This window comes from Ostrinia furnacalis, unplaced genomic scaffold (assembly GCF_004193835.3).
Source record: "Ostrinia furnacalis isolate ACB-3 unplaced genomic scaffold, ASM419383v2 OfSCF0219, whole genome shotgun sequence".
NCBI lineage: Eukaryota > Metazoa > Arthropoda > Insecta > Lepidoptera > Crambidae > Ostrinia > Ostrinia furnacalis.
The window spans coordinates 155,187-173,772 of record NW_021130458.1 but is presented as its reverse complement, the minus strand read 5'-3'; the positions used below and the strand labels follow the sequence as shown (position 1 = coordinate 173,772).

The following is an 18,586-nucleotide window of genomic DNA, read 5'->3' as shown; positions in this document are numbered from 1 at the left end:
CCCAAAAAGAGCAATCGCAAACATTAATTGTTCGCTGTAACAATGTGATTGAACCACCCTTGAAATCCCGCCGAGCTTAACCGCAAATAAAACCAGCTTATTAACTAAGGTCTATCGTCGGCCGGGGAGCGTTTTATAGGCACTTTTATCCGATGTCCATTCTTCGGAAATGCGATTAAAATTGAATAGGTCCATATGTCGGCGGCAGCCCCGTTGCGTCACAATCTCACGGCCGGCTGCATTTTCAATTTGCCGCGAGATACCTCTAAGCGTGACTTTTGGACGACTTTTTCTGCGGAATGGCGGAATTGATCCGGTGACTTATGGGATCGCAAGACGACGTAATTCAATGGTCAATTGGCCTGCCCCAACTAAGGGGCGCTTATCTCGCGCACACATTCAGGGGACGACAAATAACGACCACTCTTAATATCAATATTGATAATTTATTCACAATTTCATTTAAAATACACAACTTCACAATGTTTTGTTTTAAAAACTAAAAATTTTAGGTACGGGATATCGTTATAGGCTGCTTTGTAGTGATCTCTAATTTACATTTTATTCTGATAGTCTTAAATGATTCTTTCATTTAATTTCTACATCGCTCATTTACATGTTTATGTACATTTTGAATGCGGGACCTTGTTGGTGAATATTGTAACTGCTTAATTTAGAAAACGTATGCTTATTATAATTTACTATATTCACAAACAGCATCCCTCTAATAATTTATGGCCACTCGATATCTTAATTTACAACGGTAAATAATACAATTTTGAATGACATGTGTCTAAAGACGTGTATGTAATAATCTAAACCAATTAAGTGACCTGTAACAGCGATAAATAAGAAAAATAGTTTTTCGATATCCACAACATCAGTTCTGCATAATGTAACTATTAAAACAGCTATTTATTTACAATTCGCAATGATTTTATAACTATTACATAAATTACTATTGCATTTCATTCAATATCATCTACACAAATAAAATGTACAAAAGAAAAACATATATCTGGGAATAATTTCTCTGAACACATCACAATTCCTATAGCGAACCGAACCGTTCAAAAATTAAATAAAAAAGAAACAATTTATACAGGAACGGATTATAACTTATTAAGATATGTACAAAATACACAAATTGTTTTTGAACTATACTTATGTATCGTATTACCGACATTATAATAACTATATTATAATACTGTACAATTTCGCTAGTTACTTCTTCATGTAAAACACTCTTACATTAATACTTATAGGGAAGTGATCACGGAATATCAAAGTCTTCATTGGGACGCGTACTGGGTTTGTTCGGGGATATGTCAAAACGTTCAATTCACTGGTGAAGATAAAAACTGTAGAAACATCAATTCTGTTGGACAGTCTTACGGTGTGATGTGTCAGTAGTTCCGGCGGCAACTAGTAAACTAGTGCGGGTAGTGAGTCACTAGTTGCCACTAGTTCGCGTCCGATGGAGCCATGGGCTCAAGCGTGGTTACACGTGGAACGTGTGGTTATCCAGTAGGGGGCGTTGGTTTGGTTGACTTATCACGTATACTCACTCCTCCAGCCAGTCTGTAAAGAAAGTTGTAAATTAGTTGCAGTCAAATAATATCAAGGCCATGGCCATCTGTATCACGAATAGCAACCGCAATCAAAATAAAATCTAGGTATCGACATTCAGGCATCAGACGTTTTTTATGTCAAAATTATCTTATTTTGATAGGAGTTAACAGATTGCAATCTCAATGATGAAAAAATGCATTTTAAGCGGAAACATCAAAATGCAGCATGACCAAATTCTGAATTCGCTGATTATATCTTTTAGTGATAAAAAATATGTGACCAACAATACATTTCTATGATTAAAATTGAATTTTAAATAATGCGTGACACTAAAGTATGATGAATCAATCGGTAGAGGGATTGGTCACTACGGTAGCCGAATTGTGGGTCTTCTGATGATGTGTGTCCCACCTGCCCTCACAAGAAACTCGTAGTTATGCAAAATAAAAAAGTGTCTGTTCTTTTCAGCCAAAAACGTCCACTGTTAAACAAAGGCTTCCCCCAAGGACTTCAAAAACGACTCGCTCTGCACTGCCTGCATCCAAGTCCTCTCCACGACCAACACAGAACTTTGCTATACCAAATGGCTTCCTACACTATAGATCATTTCATTCACGAAGACGCGCCCCACGAATTTTTGGTCGAGGGAAGCTCGGGGTGCGGGGAGTTTGATCCGAGCAATCCGAGCGTCATTATTGTAGTGTGAGTGTGCATTAGCGTGTACCGATAACAGTCAAACATTAGCGGAAGAATAATGGGGCGCGTCTTCGTGGATGAAACGATCTATACGTGTATCGTTAGTGTCGTGACTCACCATAGAGTTAAGTTGCGCGAGGTGATGGTGGTGGTAGGGGTTGTGCGAGGTCGGCGGAGGGCGAAGCCCTGGTGCGGTGCTCCGTACCAGTGGGACATGTGCGCCGCCGCCGGGTGCACCAGACCCACTTGGTGTTGTCCTGGAGAAGAAATACAAGGTTAGTAAGAGAAATTATTACCGAAATTTAACTAGTGATAAGATGGTAACAGGAAATTAATCGATTCATAAGGTTATGTTCCCTGGTTCTTAGAGAACTTTTATCAGAAAGACCTCAATCAAGTTTATTGAAAGGATTTGCTGGAGGAAGTACAAAGTTTTATTTATTTTGTGTACTGCTAGGCAAAGGTCTCCAATTATCCTGCTCTAAATCCTATTTTTGCCACTTATTCGAACTTGGTCTTCCAAGTCATATGACACTTGTTTATTTTCTAGTATTTTCTATACTTTGAAAAGTTTAAAGTACCATTTCTCGCTTGTTTGTTTAAACTATAATATAGGATAGCATATTCGTCGGGAGAGGAGGCATGTACCCAGCAGTAAATTTAAGCTGATGATGTTAAGTAAAAGGAATAAAAAGACTTGCTAAGTCAAAGTGCTTACCAAAGTCCATGGCCGAAGGGAAGGCCGACCCGCCGAAGCCCTTGGTGGCGTCTCCGAGCGGCTTGATCATGTCCCCCATGACCCCTCCCAGCGCGAGTGCGCACGCGCCTCCTCCCCCCATGCCCATGCCACCCTTCTTCTTCTTACTTTTACTGCTCAGTTTCCGATTTCTTGTCTGGATGCCTTCCTTCTTCATCGTTAGTGGTCGGTTCACCTGTTGACAAGGGATTTTGGGTTTTAGATACATTGTACGTAGAGAGAAGAAAAACAGAAGTGTGTTAATTTTGATATTGCAACAAAAAATGTTGGGTCAGGATAGAAAAGCACGCCTTTTTGTTCCAAGTATCATACATTATTATGAAGAAAACTGAGTTAGCGTCTGTTTCGGTCTTTCCTTCACCAATTAACAAGTCTAATTGAGACGTCATAATATTCCGCGCTGTTAATAAATCGTAATTGTTGGATCGTCTTTTACCAACAGTCGTAAGGCATTTTATTGCTCTGACATGACATTAGTCGGTATGAAAAAAGAGACCGCGGCACCAATTTAGAATGCTAAATAGCTGTATAAAGGCTGGCCGAACCATAAAATGGTACAATAGTCGTGTGCGAATATTCGCTCTTTGGCGTTTGGGGACGCGGAACGCATTCTGATTACTGCAGCGATGCACTAAGAGTGCGTTTGGTGGGAATTGAAGGTGACGTATCGAGGTGAAGGGCCTCACTCGCGGTTTTATTGTTTTTCTAAGCAGTCGTTAATGTGTTATAGTAAACCTTTGTAAACGGATATTGGATGAGTAACTTGCTTAAACTACAAATGCTTCCTGTGGTTAAATATAAATTGGTATTAGTAAGTAGTTTGGGAGAGAACAGAATTAAACTAGTAAGGCAGATTGAGTTCGATTTAACATTAAAAAAACTTAACAGCAAAAGTTACCAGACTTTTGAGGAATTTTTAAAGCTGGTTTTCTTACACATATTTCAAAGACTTGAAACAAGTTAAGGCAATATCATCAAAGGTCAGCTTGTATTGCTAAGGCTCCTTTAGTTCAATTTGACAATCTCATCTGCGTGTAAACAAATGAACGTTTTAATTTTCTCAAATTCCAAAATTCACGGGTCAGATCCCAGTTGGTGTTCTGAGAACGGTGCGTCACGACGGACGGACGACGGACAATGAGTTATTCATCGGCTTCCACGGAACTTGGCGGCATGTGCGCCTGCGCCGATGCGCATGACCCGCTTCAGCTTCTTTTTGGAGATTCGCAATTGCGAGATTGGAGAACAAAGGCGTCGGCTTTCTAATTTCGCCACGACTGAGGCGACAAATGATGCAATTTTAATTGATCAAAGTATCTTTACACAGTTTGACTTCGAAAGTCCAGCTCTTTTATGACCTAAAATGTATCTTTATTGATGTTACTATCGGCTACAGTTCCAGCTCCGTACATGTCGTCTCTTTCTAAGTATCACAAAGAATCAACATTTGATGAAAACGAGAGAAAAAACTGAAATGGGTAGCAGGAACTGTGGCCGATAGTACATACTCTTTAGTCCTACAGGAGAAAACAATCAATCTACTTATTGTGACCCCAACAAAGACCTACACTACAAAACCTTAATGCGCCATCGCGTGCGCCTAGTTAACAAGGTTCCACTATAAATAGTCTGTCACCAGCAATTGTCCACATCAAAGTACAAGATTTCCTCCCGAGTGCTTAGCAGTGCGTGCCAATTGTCCCCTAATGCGTTACCACGAATCGCCTACACTCGCGCGCATACCGCGCCGTCGCCCTGCCAATTTAACCAATATAAAATGCATTAACTGCAGCACACATGTCCGCAGATTTAGCGAGGAATTGGGTCAGAAGCGTTCCCTCGGTTCGGGTAAAGATTATGCAACATTGCAGTTCTCAGATATGACATATTACAATATCGAGATAAAGTTTAAAGAGAAGACTACTTATCTAGATTAAAGATAAACATAACAGGACATATTTCTCAAGTTTAGTCAATTTAGGTAAATTAAAAAAACTGTAGCTCAACGTTTAATAAAATAATCACTTTATTAGGCAAAGGTGTATGTATAATACACCTTATTTGGTAATGCAATGAAAACAATTACGTGGCTGATGCTCAAACAGACGATTAAGTCATTCGCCTCCGTGTGCATTTGTGCAATTAAAATTCAAATAATGCCGTGTCATTTTACTTTATTTCGCTCCACATACATTTAATTATCTCACGATGCAAACGACAATGCCTTTAAAGTCCATTGCCTTAACAGGAGTGGGTAAGTGTTACGGAAGGTGTCGTATGTATAGCTGCCAAGACGCTGCCCATGTCGTGCGGAATTGCTTAATAACTGTCCATTATAGCTGGCTTAATTACTGTCTAGCTGTTCTCACTCCGTTGCCTCAGACTGCAGATAATAACGCATTTGGTAAATTGGTACAGCTTGACCGAAATAACATTGCACATAACCTAACCCAGCAAAAATAAAATCAATCTTCAAGCGCATTTTGATACCAAACATAGCCTTTAAATACTGTCTCAGAGACTCAAGGCATGCCATTAGTAACATCGAACGTATTTCCAACTCGCCAAACCTTATCAATGAAACTTTAAGCCAAAACAGGGAACAGTCATAATTACGAACAGAATTACAACAGTTGTATGGCAATGAATTCACTTCCAACTTCCATATATGCCCTTCGCATGCAACATTCCAGTTCTATGTTAAGCTGCGCCAGATTCTTGCTCGAATTTGTGTTCTATGATCATATCAATAAGGTCGAAGATGGTGGTTTGTGGTGATATAGGACGTGAACAGCGAGGAGGCACGTAACATAAAGCAGTGTTATTGCCGCCGCTTNTAAATCTCTTCGGCGAAAACAGGATAATTTAGATCGAACTTCACTTGGTAAGTTCGTTTGATCATTCAATAGAAACGGTTTCACATGGTGACTCACACTTTCATGTTTACACTGAAGTTGAAACTACTAATTTGACAAAATTGCCTTTTTAAAAACTCTCAAACGGTTTTCCCAGTTAGGGGTTAATTTTCTTTTTATTTACTTTTGCTCCTTCCAAATTTGATCCTTCAAAAATAACCAAGGATCTGGATTATAAGCCGTTTGGTTCTGAATAAGGTGTCATGCCGTGCCACATTGTTTAGGGTTGCGTGGCGTGCATGACTTGCATTACTGCACCCTCAAGGATGGTATGAACTGCACAGAACACTAACTCGGAAACCACGACTTGTTTATAACTCGGCTTTCCTTAATAAATGCCTGCACATGCAGGTGCTACCTCGGGAAATGTGCCTCGAAATCTAAATTTCCTTCGCAGAATTATGACAGACTTTTCTAGGTTTCTTTCGGTCTTTATATTGCAAAAAATGATGTCATTTTCGTAATTTTAAGTAAATTACGATGCTGTTTTGCAACGCCGTGATGTTAGCACAAATCACAGTCATAGTTTCATTATAACTGCAGCTGCTAGTACGTGCGAATGCATTCATGGCTCGCAGGAACACTAGCTAATTAAGGCGTAAATTTTACGTGTTCATTAACAGCACGTACGTTTACATTGCTCGGATAGTGCGTTTAAAACTGTGTGAATCGGAGACGGCCCAGAGATGGGAGCGGAACGCAGTGAAAAAACGACGCAATGCATTTATGCGTGCGAATAATTGTGTTACGTTTCTAGAACGGAGAGTGCGCAAGCTATTACGCTATCAGCTGCATCTGGCCACAATACTAACACACCCATAAAACCGCTCAAATGGGAAAATAACAGGCTCGCTCTACAATGCCATAGAAAATTCCCCCGACGATTTTTCTGCATAGAAAGCTCAATGCGAATATCATTAATTATTTCAGAAACAATACCAAGACTGATTTGCCTGTTAATTAGCAAAGTCAGTTTTAATTTATAACCCTCGTAAAAGATACAGGATTACTGCTTAATTACACACTACGTGGCTTGTAAGAACTTCCAGTAGGTAAAAACTTCCTGCACATATTTTACTTATCGTCCGAGATAGGTACATCCATTTATAACCGCTCTTAATGTCACTTTAAAATTTATGAACTAATACATGCAGGTAAATTAGTATGATAAGTATTTTTAATATATTTCAATTTTTAACTTGAAAATAATATTTTTTAATAAGCATGCATTCAGTATTTGGTCGTGGGTTAGCCATGTTGCAAGGTAAGAAAGACCCCTTAGTTTAAGTTAAGATCCCACACATCGCAGATTTTCAGCCGGGCTTTATTTTCTTGAGGTGTTAAAAGAGAACAAGCGTATAATAAAATTCTGTCTCAAACTTCCACCGGCAAGAAATAATAAGAAAGCAACAACAATGACAAACAATTAAAAAGTAATTTATTGATCCCATCATGTCACAGTTTAATTAAACTGGCAATTATGAAGAAAACATCACTCGATTAAATGGTAAAAAGCTGACTCTTTGAAATAGATACTTCCATTAAAGCCACTCAGTGCCACACTTAATGAGCGCCTGTCAATATTTGACTAAAGTAACGCAATTTACGTTAGTACATTCATAGAATATTCATAGGTTAATTGCTGATTATTATTGCACACTTTAACGCAAAGCAACTAAATGGTGTTACATCACTAATTACGAAAAAAAATATTGACTTTAATGCAGCTAAACACGTGAATATTCCTTATAAATGGGGCAGTTACGGATTAATCGTAAAGACATTAAAAGATACCTGCTGATACTAAAAATGTCCTACTCATTGATAAGCATGTTTGTTTAATGATTTTTAGTTTTTCAAGCTTTCAATGCTACTTGATATTAACTATACTTAACTTTGCAGTAAATTAGAATTCTAGAAATTATATTTTTGGACTTTCAAATTTATTGCGCGAAATTAAATCTTGTAGAGTCATTAGGTATACATATTTGTTTTATAAAAACCATTTTGTGCTACAAAGTTGCAATCGCAAATGTTGGCTGGCAAGTACATCTTAACTTTATAAAACAGGCTATTTCTCAAAATCAGCTGACTATTTTCGTAAAGCAACCTCTGGCATTGCGTGCGGTGTCATGTACTCTTTTTGCCACGGGCCGTTTTATATTTCAGCTCATTACTGACGATGTAACACTGACAGTACGTTTCTGGTTCGATTTCCAGCCTGAGTTGTGGGTGCAAGTGTCAAATTGACACCTCGAGGCCTTAACACCAGCCCCCCTAGACAAAACGCACTTTTTGATCGAATCGAAAATCGAATCCGTCAAATTCCATACAAAAAAGGGGCTTTTCGACCACTTTTCGACTGGTTTGCGATTATAATGGCACTTTGTCTAGACCCACAGACTGTAGTGAGTGCCCATGTTTATTTATCATTTATGAGACTAAAAATAAAAACAAAGTAATGATACTTTTTTGACGTTCATAAAACTATAAAGATAAACCAAAGTAATTTATTATGCAAGCTAATTAGCACTTTCACTCATCAAATAGGCATAAATATTTACTGTTTTGAAGGTTGCATTAATTAAATTTATCGTTTTACGTTCTTTCTTGAGGAAACTCTTTGATGTTTATTATTTACTTCAATATAAAGCGGTGGAGCGTTTCGTATTATATGGCCCCACCTTGCAGCGAAAGTAGGTATTCTACAATTATTCAAATCATCGTTCCGTGCGAGGCGTCCACTTAACTGACCATCGTAAAATGTTTCACCACAAATATTTTTAAGTTTTGTTTTACTTTTCTAAACATTGATTACTTTAATTTTGGTATAAAGAGAAAATTATCTACGAGTATTTGGAATTTCAGGAATTTCAGATTTTATTTTTGTGCAAGCTTATACAGCCTGGAAATATTTCTATTAAGTGTATGTTTACTATAATTTGATATATCTACTCTATAAGCGTCAAATTTACTCAATTTTCTTTTAAAATCGCGATTCAATCAATTACAGCCTATAAACCGCCTGAGTTTGAATCTAATTTTGGGCATCATTTGTAATGCAAACAGTAAACAAACTTAATACTTTTAAATTCATAAAATGCTACACAAATGAATACATCTCACTACGTCTCCCGCGCATCTGCGTCCACGGACGATTGCAGCGCCCTCTAACAACCCGGAACTAATTCACTAACATGCCGCTTTTTACCACCGGCCGTCAACGCCGACGTATTTTTGACTTACGTCGCGACAGTTTTTTGTCTTTTTTTGTGCGCTGGCTCCTTCAACCCCTTTAGTGATAGTCGGTTGAATGTCGCTCGAGCAAAAAGAACGTCATTTGGGGACTACACATGCGTGCTCAAGGTGTATTTTGATACAAAGAGGTAATTGACTTTGAAATGACTTATTAAAATTTGTCTTTTTAACGTTTTAAACTCGTTTAAAATCGTTTATGAAGGAATTATTTTGAGGGGACCTAAATTTTGGCTTGTTTACCATATTATTAGTTGCAATTAAAGTTGTTTGAAATCAAGTTTTCAGACATTTGACTTCGAAAAAGATGACTGAGAAATTAAAAGTGCTTTTTTTAAGCCTATTTACAGAAATAAATGAGTTTTAATGAGTTTTTAATAAAGGTACCAAAAGATTACTTAATTTATGTTACCTAATTCCACCTATAAACTTAATTTTAAAATTCCAATGCAAACTTTAAATGCTTTTAAAGGAGCATGAACTGTCCATACATCAATAAAATACCTGTATCATGCAATTCATCAGCATCNCATACATCTTTATCAGCCTATCTAAAACTAATCTGTCATACAAACTTCAATTTTATCATCCGTTATGTCAGGCAACTATCTGAAACTTAATCAGTAACTTCTGAAACGGACCATTAGCTTGACTTTCACCAAACAGAGGCTGTATACAAAATTAAATATAGGTCACGTCGGGTTCCTCGTAACCGCGTGTGGGCGCCGCCCGCCCGTCGCGGCTCATCGCCGCCCAAGTTTATTTGGGCGCCACGCCACATCGCGGACCCCCAGAGCAGACTTAATTGCGACTTTCGACACTCAGCTGATTTGTGTGAACTACATTTGGGTCGAAAGTTCGTGCAATATTAATTGTTAAGAGACTAAACGCGATTTCCGTTGTGTTTTTGATTAAAAGTATAGTCCAATTATTACAGCCTATGTGATAATGTTTAAAGTGTCATCAGAATCTTTCCGGTGGTTTTACATGAAGGATTCAAACACTAATGAATCTACCTGAGTATGTGTAATGTCAAATTATTTTAAAATAATGTGACGAGAATATTATGACCACCAATTTAATCAAAGTAATTATACCTATTCTGTTAATACCTAAATATCCATAATGTCGCAATTAAATAAAATACCTACAGATAAGACATAATCCGATTATTACGTATTTACTAGCTTATACGCATATTTTTGCAGCACTTTAATCTGATAAAATGTAAACATCAATGATAAAGTCCATATTTTACTTCAGGCACTGTTAATGAATTTTTTTATTAACTCAAAGATAATTAATAAATATTTCGTAACGTTAAAATGCGTTAAGTTTGAAGATTTATTTTATTCATAAAGGTTGAGACTAAAAAATACACGTACGATTGATTAAGTACTTGTAATAGTAAAAATGTTATAATTAGTGATGTGCACAGCGCAGCGGTATGTTGATAAAATATCGAGGTTGTTTGATGTGTACGCGTGATTAAAATAAATACTCGGGGCAGTAGCCGGCGCGCCGACAGCTGCTTCTCTGGGATAATTGAAACGACGATTTATACACCCGCCAAATTTATTGATACACTCGATTTATAGCGCGAACGCAACCTCAACCGACGCACCTTCTTTATTAACTCCACATTTTTCATAATCAGCTAAATATAATTGGAGAAATTAGATAAACCGTATCAGATTGGAGCGGATGCAATTAAAACGTCATAACTCAATTATCATTTCAATAGGCTGTTAGTGAAGTGTAATTATTGTAAGACAAATGGATTGACTATCTACTTAGTGAAAAGTGATCGGTTAGTGAAATAATTAATTACATTGTATTTCTTTACGTTCATTTTATCGATAACTAAGTTACCTATTACTAGTCTAAATATTTCACAAGTCAAATATTGAACGAAATGCTCTGCTTTGTACCAATATTGTGATACACTGTAGTTTTAAACAACTGTAATGAAGATGGTATATGTGACAGGGCATCACTTAGTTCACATCTCAAAAACAATTATGGAAAACAATAAATTTGAGCGTTTCGCGCCTGTGGCGTCGAACCCGGTCCAATTAGAGAGGCCGCGTCTGCACTAAATCTCGTGCGGCTACTACGCTACACTAATTCATACACGGCCGCCACCGCGGATGGTAAGGGAAGACGCATACAGGATCCAAATTTGAAATATTCCGGCGTAAATATTGATCTGTAGATTATTGGCTATTTAATTGATACTAGAACAAGTGTCAGTAATTTCATTTATGCGCCTATCTTACCCGTGCTAATATAAAATGACAGTCGTGCAAACAATTAAGGTCGATCAGCAATGAAACTAAATGGTCTTCTGTCCTGGTGATGTGAATAAATCTATCTTTGATTACTGAGTACAATAATGTTGAAATCGTTGTCTGAGATTGATATACTCTATTTTATGGTGTTCTACATGCATTCCTTAATCACCTGCAGCTTTCCTTTATAAATAGAAGCTAAATAAAAATTGAAAGGAAAAGCATAGGTCGTGTGTTTAGTGTGCGATCAGCCTAATTCATAAGCGGCCGCCAGCAGCTCGTAACTGTCGACGTCGACACAAACTTTAACAGCTTCTCGATTATCGATGATTCGCGCGAACAGCACTATTCGTGTACCGTTTACACGTCTCTGACATTGTTGGGTGGTGGTATTGGTATAATGACACCAGTGTAAACTATTAATTCCTAAACAAGTAACTTTGACATAAGCCATTAAGATAATAGGTACACAACAGCGATTCTTTTTTTTTTTTCAAGATATTTTTAAAATTGTTTTCTCTTATTACTGGTAAAATACAGAACTCTCCGTTCATCGAAGTCAAACAAACTTCACTATCATTTGAAAAAAGAGGTATTCCTTATGTAGTTTTAATACTCTTCCAAAAATCTTTATTCTTCATAAACATTAAGATAGCACATTAATTTTGTAAGCACCCGTTTCGTACGAGGTAATAAACAAAGAATAACTATAATAACGAAATAAAACAAACGGAGTGTATAATTATTGAGTATTGCGTTATTATGGCGCAGCCTTGCAATCCGTTTGCACCTTTCGTCGAAATATTACTCATTTAAAAGTTTTAATTAAAAATGTGGATCGAAATGTTAAAAAAAATACAGCCGAAAGCTGATCTAACCCACAGTGACAATTTTTTTTCAATTGTATTACCTACTTTTAGACTGAGTTGCACAACCTTATTTTAACTGTAACAATGCCATTAACCGGTGCTTTTTGTATGGAATTTGACAGATTTGACGTTTGTCAAAGTTAAATTAAGATTGTGCAACTCAGCCTTAAAGAGCTCACAGTGAATTGGAGAAATTCTGCTGATGTAATGTCATTTAACGTCGACAGCAATTTAAAAAAAAAACCTACAGTTGTCAAGATTTAAAAAGTGAATTGGCGAAATGAAAGTCTTATAAGAGTTGAGACTAAAACTTTTTTACTTTCGCAAATGTAATGTCGAACAGTACCGTCTTGCCAAATCTTTTTGCGAAGTAATCTTGTGAACCATCAATAGAAAGTACTTAATAACGAATTGAAAAAGCAAAAGGCAGTGGCCACTAAGTATAATCATTTGTCTTTTTCTTGGGGGCAGTAAAAGCCGCCTGTGAGACGCGTGCGCACCGCACCTGCTCCTAAGCCGGTAATTATTCCACCACTTATTATATGATTATAAGACTTTTTTGGTGCTTTCAATCAAATTACACCTTGGCCTGGCCACTTTGTACGAGTGAGATGTCATAAAGTTTTTTTCTTCTCGAAGGGTGCGTGCGTGGCAACGGTGTAAAACGGAATTTTATCAATTATTTTCGGCTCCTATTATTATAATTCAAATTATGGTGAAGTAGATAAATTCCTGTCATGAAAACACCTGTTTCTGAGTGTTCAAGTGCTTAGTTAGAAATTTGAGTCACGAAAGAGTATGTTTGGTTATAAGAAAGTCAAGGAATACCATGGTACGATTATTTTCCAGCTTTTACTCGTGTGTATTTCTATCTGCCACAGAGAGACATTGCCGCATGTAGCACAAATTACTTTGAACTAAATAAAATAGAATTACATTTCGACTGAAAGATTTATACGCGAAGTCCGTTAAAAAGAGCATTTCATACTGTCCCAAGATCGCTGGTGATAACGGTTTCTAAATTTGAATTCTGAGTCTGAGTTAGCTCACGCGCGTCGATGGTGTGATACGAGGACGTAAATAAATAATTAGACGGCTAGAGGAAGTGGGGGGGATAGTTTTGAGATAGTATCGCGGCCGCGCTTTGTGTCAAACGTCAGATGGTTATCTAGGAGATGTTTACAGATGTAAGGGGTACACCACGGCATCGCGCGCAATCAGGCGGCGCTCTACTCTGCCGCTGTCAGTTAATTACTTGCTTTGTCTCGGGCATCATGTTAATAACCGACGGTGACGAGATTTTTTGTGATATGCTGTTGTAACATTCGTGATTTTAAACTCGACTCATTGAATTATCTGGTGAGATAATGAGATATTTAGGTGGGTATAATACTCGTATTAGATAAATAGAGATACACTTAGGCTGGGTTGCACCATCTCAGTTTAACTTTGACAAACGTCAGAAATCTGTCAAACTCCATACAAAAGGCACCGGTTATCGTTGTAGTTACGGTCAAAGTTAGGTGGTGCAACTCAGCCTTAGTGTAAAGATATACGATCTTGTCTAATGGATGACATTGCTTTAATCTTATGATCGTTGCTTACTCCAAAATGTGTTCATCTGGGTTCTGGTCATGTAGTCTGCATTGCAGGAGTTCGACCCTCTCCAATCATCTTATTTGCCTCGGATAAAATGTGTTTACAAAAATAATTACAATCGATCAATGTAGAGCAGAGCAGTTAAGAATACGTACATATAAATGCTCATCTGTTACCAATTCAGTTTAATCAATAAGTATGTTGCATAAAAACTACTAAATCATTAGCTATCATTAATGCAAAATAACTACCAGTTGACATTACCATCAATAAAACTTCATTATTCTTAAATCCTAACCGGCCAGGGACTTCATGCGGCCCATAGATCACGGTAGATGGCGCCGATAGCGTGGCGCTGCGCCAGATCCTCCGATGTCTCAACGCCTAATTACTGCGCTTGCTAACCTAAACGTAGTATTTCAGGTAGCAACGTGGATCTTAATCTTCATTACTCATCGTGAAAAAATCTTCGGCGTCAACGTAAAGTTCATCATAAAAAATACAACCTAATGGAACCTTTTTTGAAGTCGTTTAAGAGAATCCTCCTATTTTTAAGACGGTTAAAAATACTATAACAGGTCACTCACGCGAAAATAGGAAAACATTTACATGTTGTTGTGACAATTATTTTCGTGCACTGGCATATTATTGCAGACAGAGCATGAATATCGTCAGGATTAAATCTTATAAGTACAATATGTTGTTTATTGGCTTTTAAAGCTGCAAAAGCTCAGAGCAGGAGACTTTTTAATAGAGCCAAAAAATCGTATTTGATTCTTTTTTCACTGTGCTGGCTGTAAAGATTGTTAACTAAAAATATTATGTAAGTTTATATGTTATTCATAACTGACAGCTGAAAATATCTGGCTTCGAATACTGTTTCTAAAGAAATCATATAAAAATATCAACGTATAATAAAATGTTTTCTCTGCCAATTTCATCACATTGTGATGAGTAACAAACTTATCTTGAGATCTAACCTTCCATTGCTGCAAAGTCAAGCAAATGTGTAAATTATATCATTTGTTTTATTTTACAAAGAAATAATGATGTATGTACAGTACATACATAATTGAAATTAGAAGTACTTACCTACGTGATTAGGAGCGTGCAAATAATTAGCCCGCGGTGGAGACAAATACATATAATTATCTAATTGAACTTATAAATATTGATAAAAAGAAGCGACATAATATGCCCTAATTAAGCTGTACTTTGTTCAATTGTATGCATTTTTATAACAAAACAACACATTGCTGTTGTGAACAACAATAAAGTACCTATTTGATAAATCGATACCAATAAGTACTAACAAATCATAAGATCAAAGTGTTCCATTTAATTTATATAACACAGAGAAAGTCAAATCTTTAGCCGGTCCAGTAACAAACGCTAAATATAATTCATTTAAAGCCCATACAAATCTGATGGCGGCTAAAGGTACGTTTGGTTGCATAAACGAAATAATTGTTTTGTAAAAGGACAGTGGCGCAATGGCAGCTGCAATTTTAAAACTGAACTCACAGGTGAATACAATAGAACTGCATCTCGAGTGCTACATTAATAACAGAACCAGATTGATGTATTTTACACTATGTACCTGATCAATTAGACATAGATCACCATAGTTTCGTTAGTGTATGTCTATTTACTGACACTAAGTAGGACAGTTATTGTCGCGTCTCTACATAATGACATTATTGTCATCAAGTATGAATGATACTCGTAACTACTCGTAAAGTTTAATGATTAGAATTATTATAGACACATTTAGGTACATCATAATTATTTCAAGTTGACGTTCTAATAATGAAAATGTATTACCACTGAAATTTTACGATTATGAAAATTGAATTGAACTTTATAATGTAACTGTGGTAACAACAAAGTTGAAAATTAATTATACACTAAACAGAATGTATCTAAAGTGTTTTTAATTACATTTCGGCGATTTCGTGAATACACCCGACGTTTGCTCGAGATTTATTACGTGAACCGTAAATCAGCTGGCACTCACTAAACAGAATGGGAGCTTAAGGCCTCATGAATAAAAACATCCTATTTAGCGCTACGCTCACCACTTCTTCGAGCCTACCGAAATGAATCGGACCCAATAAAAAAAAGAAAATTGACTCTTAACACCAACAGACACGAACGAATATCGAGTAAAAAACCCATCGAATGTATTCGGCAACACTGGGCAGTTATACGCAAACGCATTTCCGGTCGAACTATGCCGGGAAAAAGCTATTTAAAACAAAAAAGAAAAAAATAGTAACGCGCCGCGCGCTCGCTCGGACACTTCCGGTGGACGCCATTTTTTCTGTATTGCCAACAGATAAAATCTTTCCGGTCTACTGCGCGGACGCCCGTTTTTATTCCCTTTATTTTATTTATACGACCACATTTTGGCAAAATTAGACGTTTAGTGCGCACAGTAGTAAAAGAAAAAAAATAATTATGTTTTTTCACAGGAACCTTTAGTATTTGGAAAATCATTACCTATTCATGTTAAGATATATTTTCTGCCTTAGTATTTTAGAAATTAACTTTTAATTGTGTTGCTAAAAATTCTTTCAATATAATAACTAAAACTCATTGATGTTACCTAAATAAACAATTTCGGCTAAAAACGTTAGTAAAATCAGTAGCGGCCACATAGAAAGCGAATTCCGCACCGAACAATGGCTACGAAAACAATCATTTGAAACGAAAAACAATGCTCACCGGATATCGCTAAATAGAATAAAAATGTTTCAAAGTTTTACACGAACAATGAACAGCACAATTAGTGTTGCCAGCGTCATTTGCATCGCACAAAATTCAACGGCCGAACTTATGCAAATGTGCCCGTTCGATGTGAATATTCAAATTGATGTCATTATAACGTTCGGCCGGCAGCCGTTTGGCCACTAGCCAGTTCGCTGGATATAATGTAATGAGTAAATTAAACTTCTTTTTTCACTGCGCTGTAAAGCACTTGGAACTTGCGAGATCTGTTTTACTGATTGTTCCCCAAAGTATAGTCCTAGAATCCTTGAATTGTCATGATTTCTGACACTTTTAAGTATTCCACTTGTAATATTCTTAATTCTTAAACTTGATCTTTTAATTTCTTTTACTTATCTAAATTTAACATGTTGCATAATTATGTTATAATAATAATATTATCACTTTACATTACCCAAACTACAGTGAGTAAACACAAAACAACCCAAACAAAAAAGTAACACGGCACTTCAGCGCTAAGTACGGACGCGTTGAAAAAACATTTTGTATCAATAACCTAATATTAAGGTCTAACTGCCGAAGAAAACTGGCCGGAGAAAAAACGGTGACTGTCAAATTCCCTCGGATGTCGAACAAAACAGCACTTTAGCCGAAAAAAAAAGAAAACTAGAGGAGCGTTCTCGATTCAAAAATTGAATTGATCGTCCCATTGTATTCGAAATGTATCATTTGAGATGTGTTATTATGGGCGCTCTCTAGAGCTCTATACAAGCTGTAATCCAATACCTTTGTATAGCAGGCACTTAACGGACGGAGACAGATACAAAACGACGTATGTGTTATTGCTGCTTAATTTATTTACTGTTTTATTGTGCCACTTAGTAATTTTTATTTATTGAAAAATAACAAAAAATATTTTGGTTATTATTTAGAAATGTAATGCGAACTTTCTTATACAAATCGAAATACCCAAATAAAAAAAGTTGTCAGTTATAAGGGCAAAGAAATCGAAAACAATCGGAAGACCGCAAAAACTTACCAATTCATTGGTAGATTAAAGGTCGGCCCAAAAAAATTGAATACAAACCACAAAAACCTAATCGAGTATAACAGAGGAAGTAACGAATAAACGAGCGTGATAAATTAAATAAACAAATTCACAAAAACGAATAGACGGATCGATGCGGTCGGCAGGTATGGTCGGGAATCGAACCCACGCACTGGCGTAATCCTATTAACGATTGTGGCTAAATAAATAATTTATTTTCGAACTTATTCAATTGTCCCGAGCCGAGCGTTCCCAAAGCGAGTCTTAATAGTTTAAAAATTGCCCAATCATGGATAACAATCGTATGGAATAACCTCACAGGGGATTATTCGAATGTTTTTTAATGTTATTATTTCATGTAAAATATCGTTTTGTTGATTCGATATTCAAAAGTACATCATGATTAACCCTTCCCTCGCTGACTTTTCACAACATTTTCGTGAATACATTACGCACACATTACCTTAAAAATTATAATCAGGACTCGACTAATGAATGCTCTACGCTAATATATTTAATATAAACGATGTGAGTGTTTTTGGAGTTATTAACAAAATTTCTTCAAAAGATCTTATCGGAGGAGATTGATCGCCACCATTCGAGTTTTACACGAAGTTTTTAACTGAAACAAAAGTCGTTACACATTCCGGGGCAAAAACTTTCCCATATCAATCAAATGGAAGGAACTGTATCAGAAACAGCCAATAAAATGTTTTTATTATAAACAATGATACAAGCAGTTACGGACCAAAAGAACACGATCCGAGCCACTTGAGCAGCCTTCGAGGGCAATTGGAACGTTTGTGGACATTCATACGGCACATAATCGAGGGTCTGATTGTATATTTTGAGTA

General features: G+C 36.7%; 1 protein-coding gene across 5 annotated transcripts in view; it reads right to left on the bottom strand.

Moving 5' to 3' along the window:
* Positions 1 to 559: 559 nt before the first annotated feature.
* grn (GATA binding protein grain) overlaps positions 560 to 18,586 on the bottom strand; it is a 93,248-nt gene continuing 75,221 nt past the window's right edge. For all 5 annotated transcript variants that reach the window (XM_028311376.1, XM_028311391.1, XM_028311406.1 and 2 more), the window contains exons 6-8: positions 2,987 to 3,200; positions 2,387 to 2,525; positions 560 to 1,581 (exon numbers count right to left, since the gene is read on the bottom strand). In XM_028311376.1, coding sequence (XP_028167177.1) covers position 1,581; positions 2,387 to 2,525; positions 2,987 to 3,200 — 354 coding nt within the window. In that variant the 3' untranslated portion in view covers positions 560 to 1,580. The remainder of the gene's footprint in view (positions 1,582 to 2,386; positions 2,526 to 2,986; positions 3,201 to 18,586) is intronic.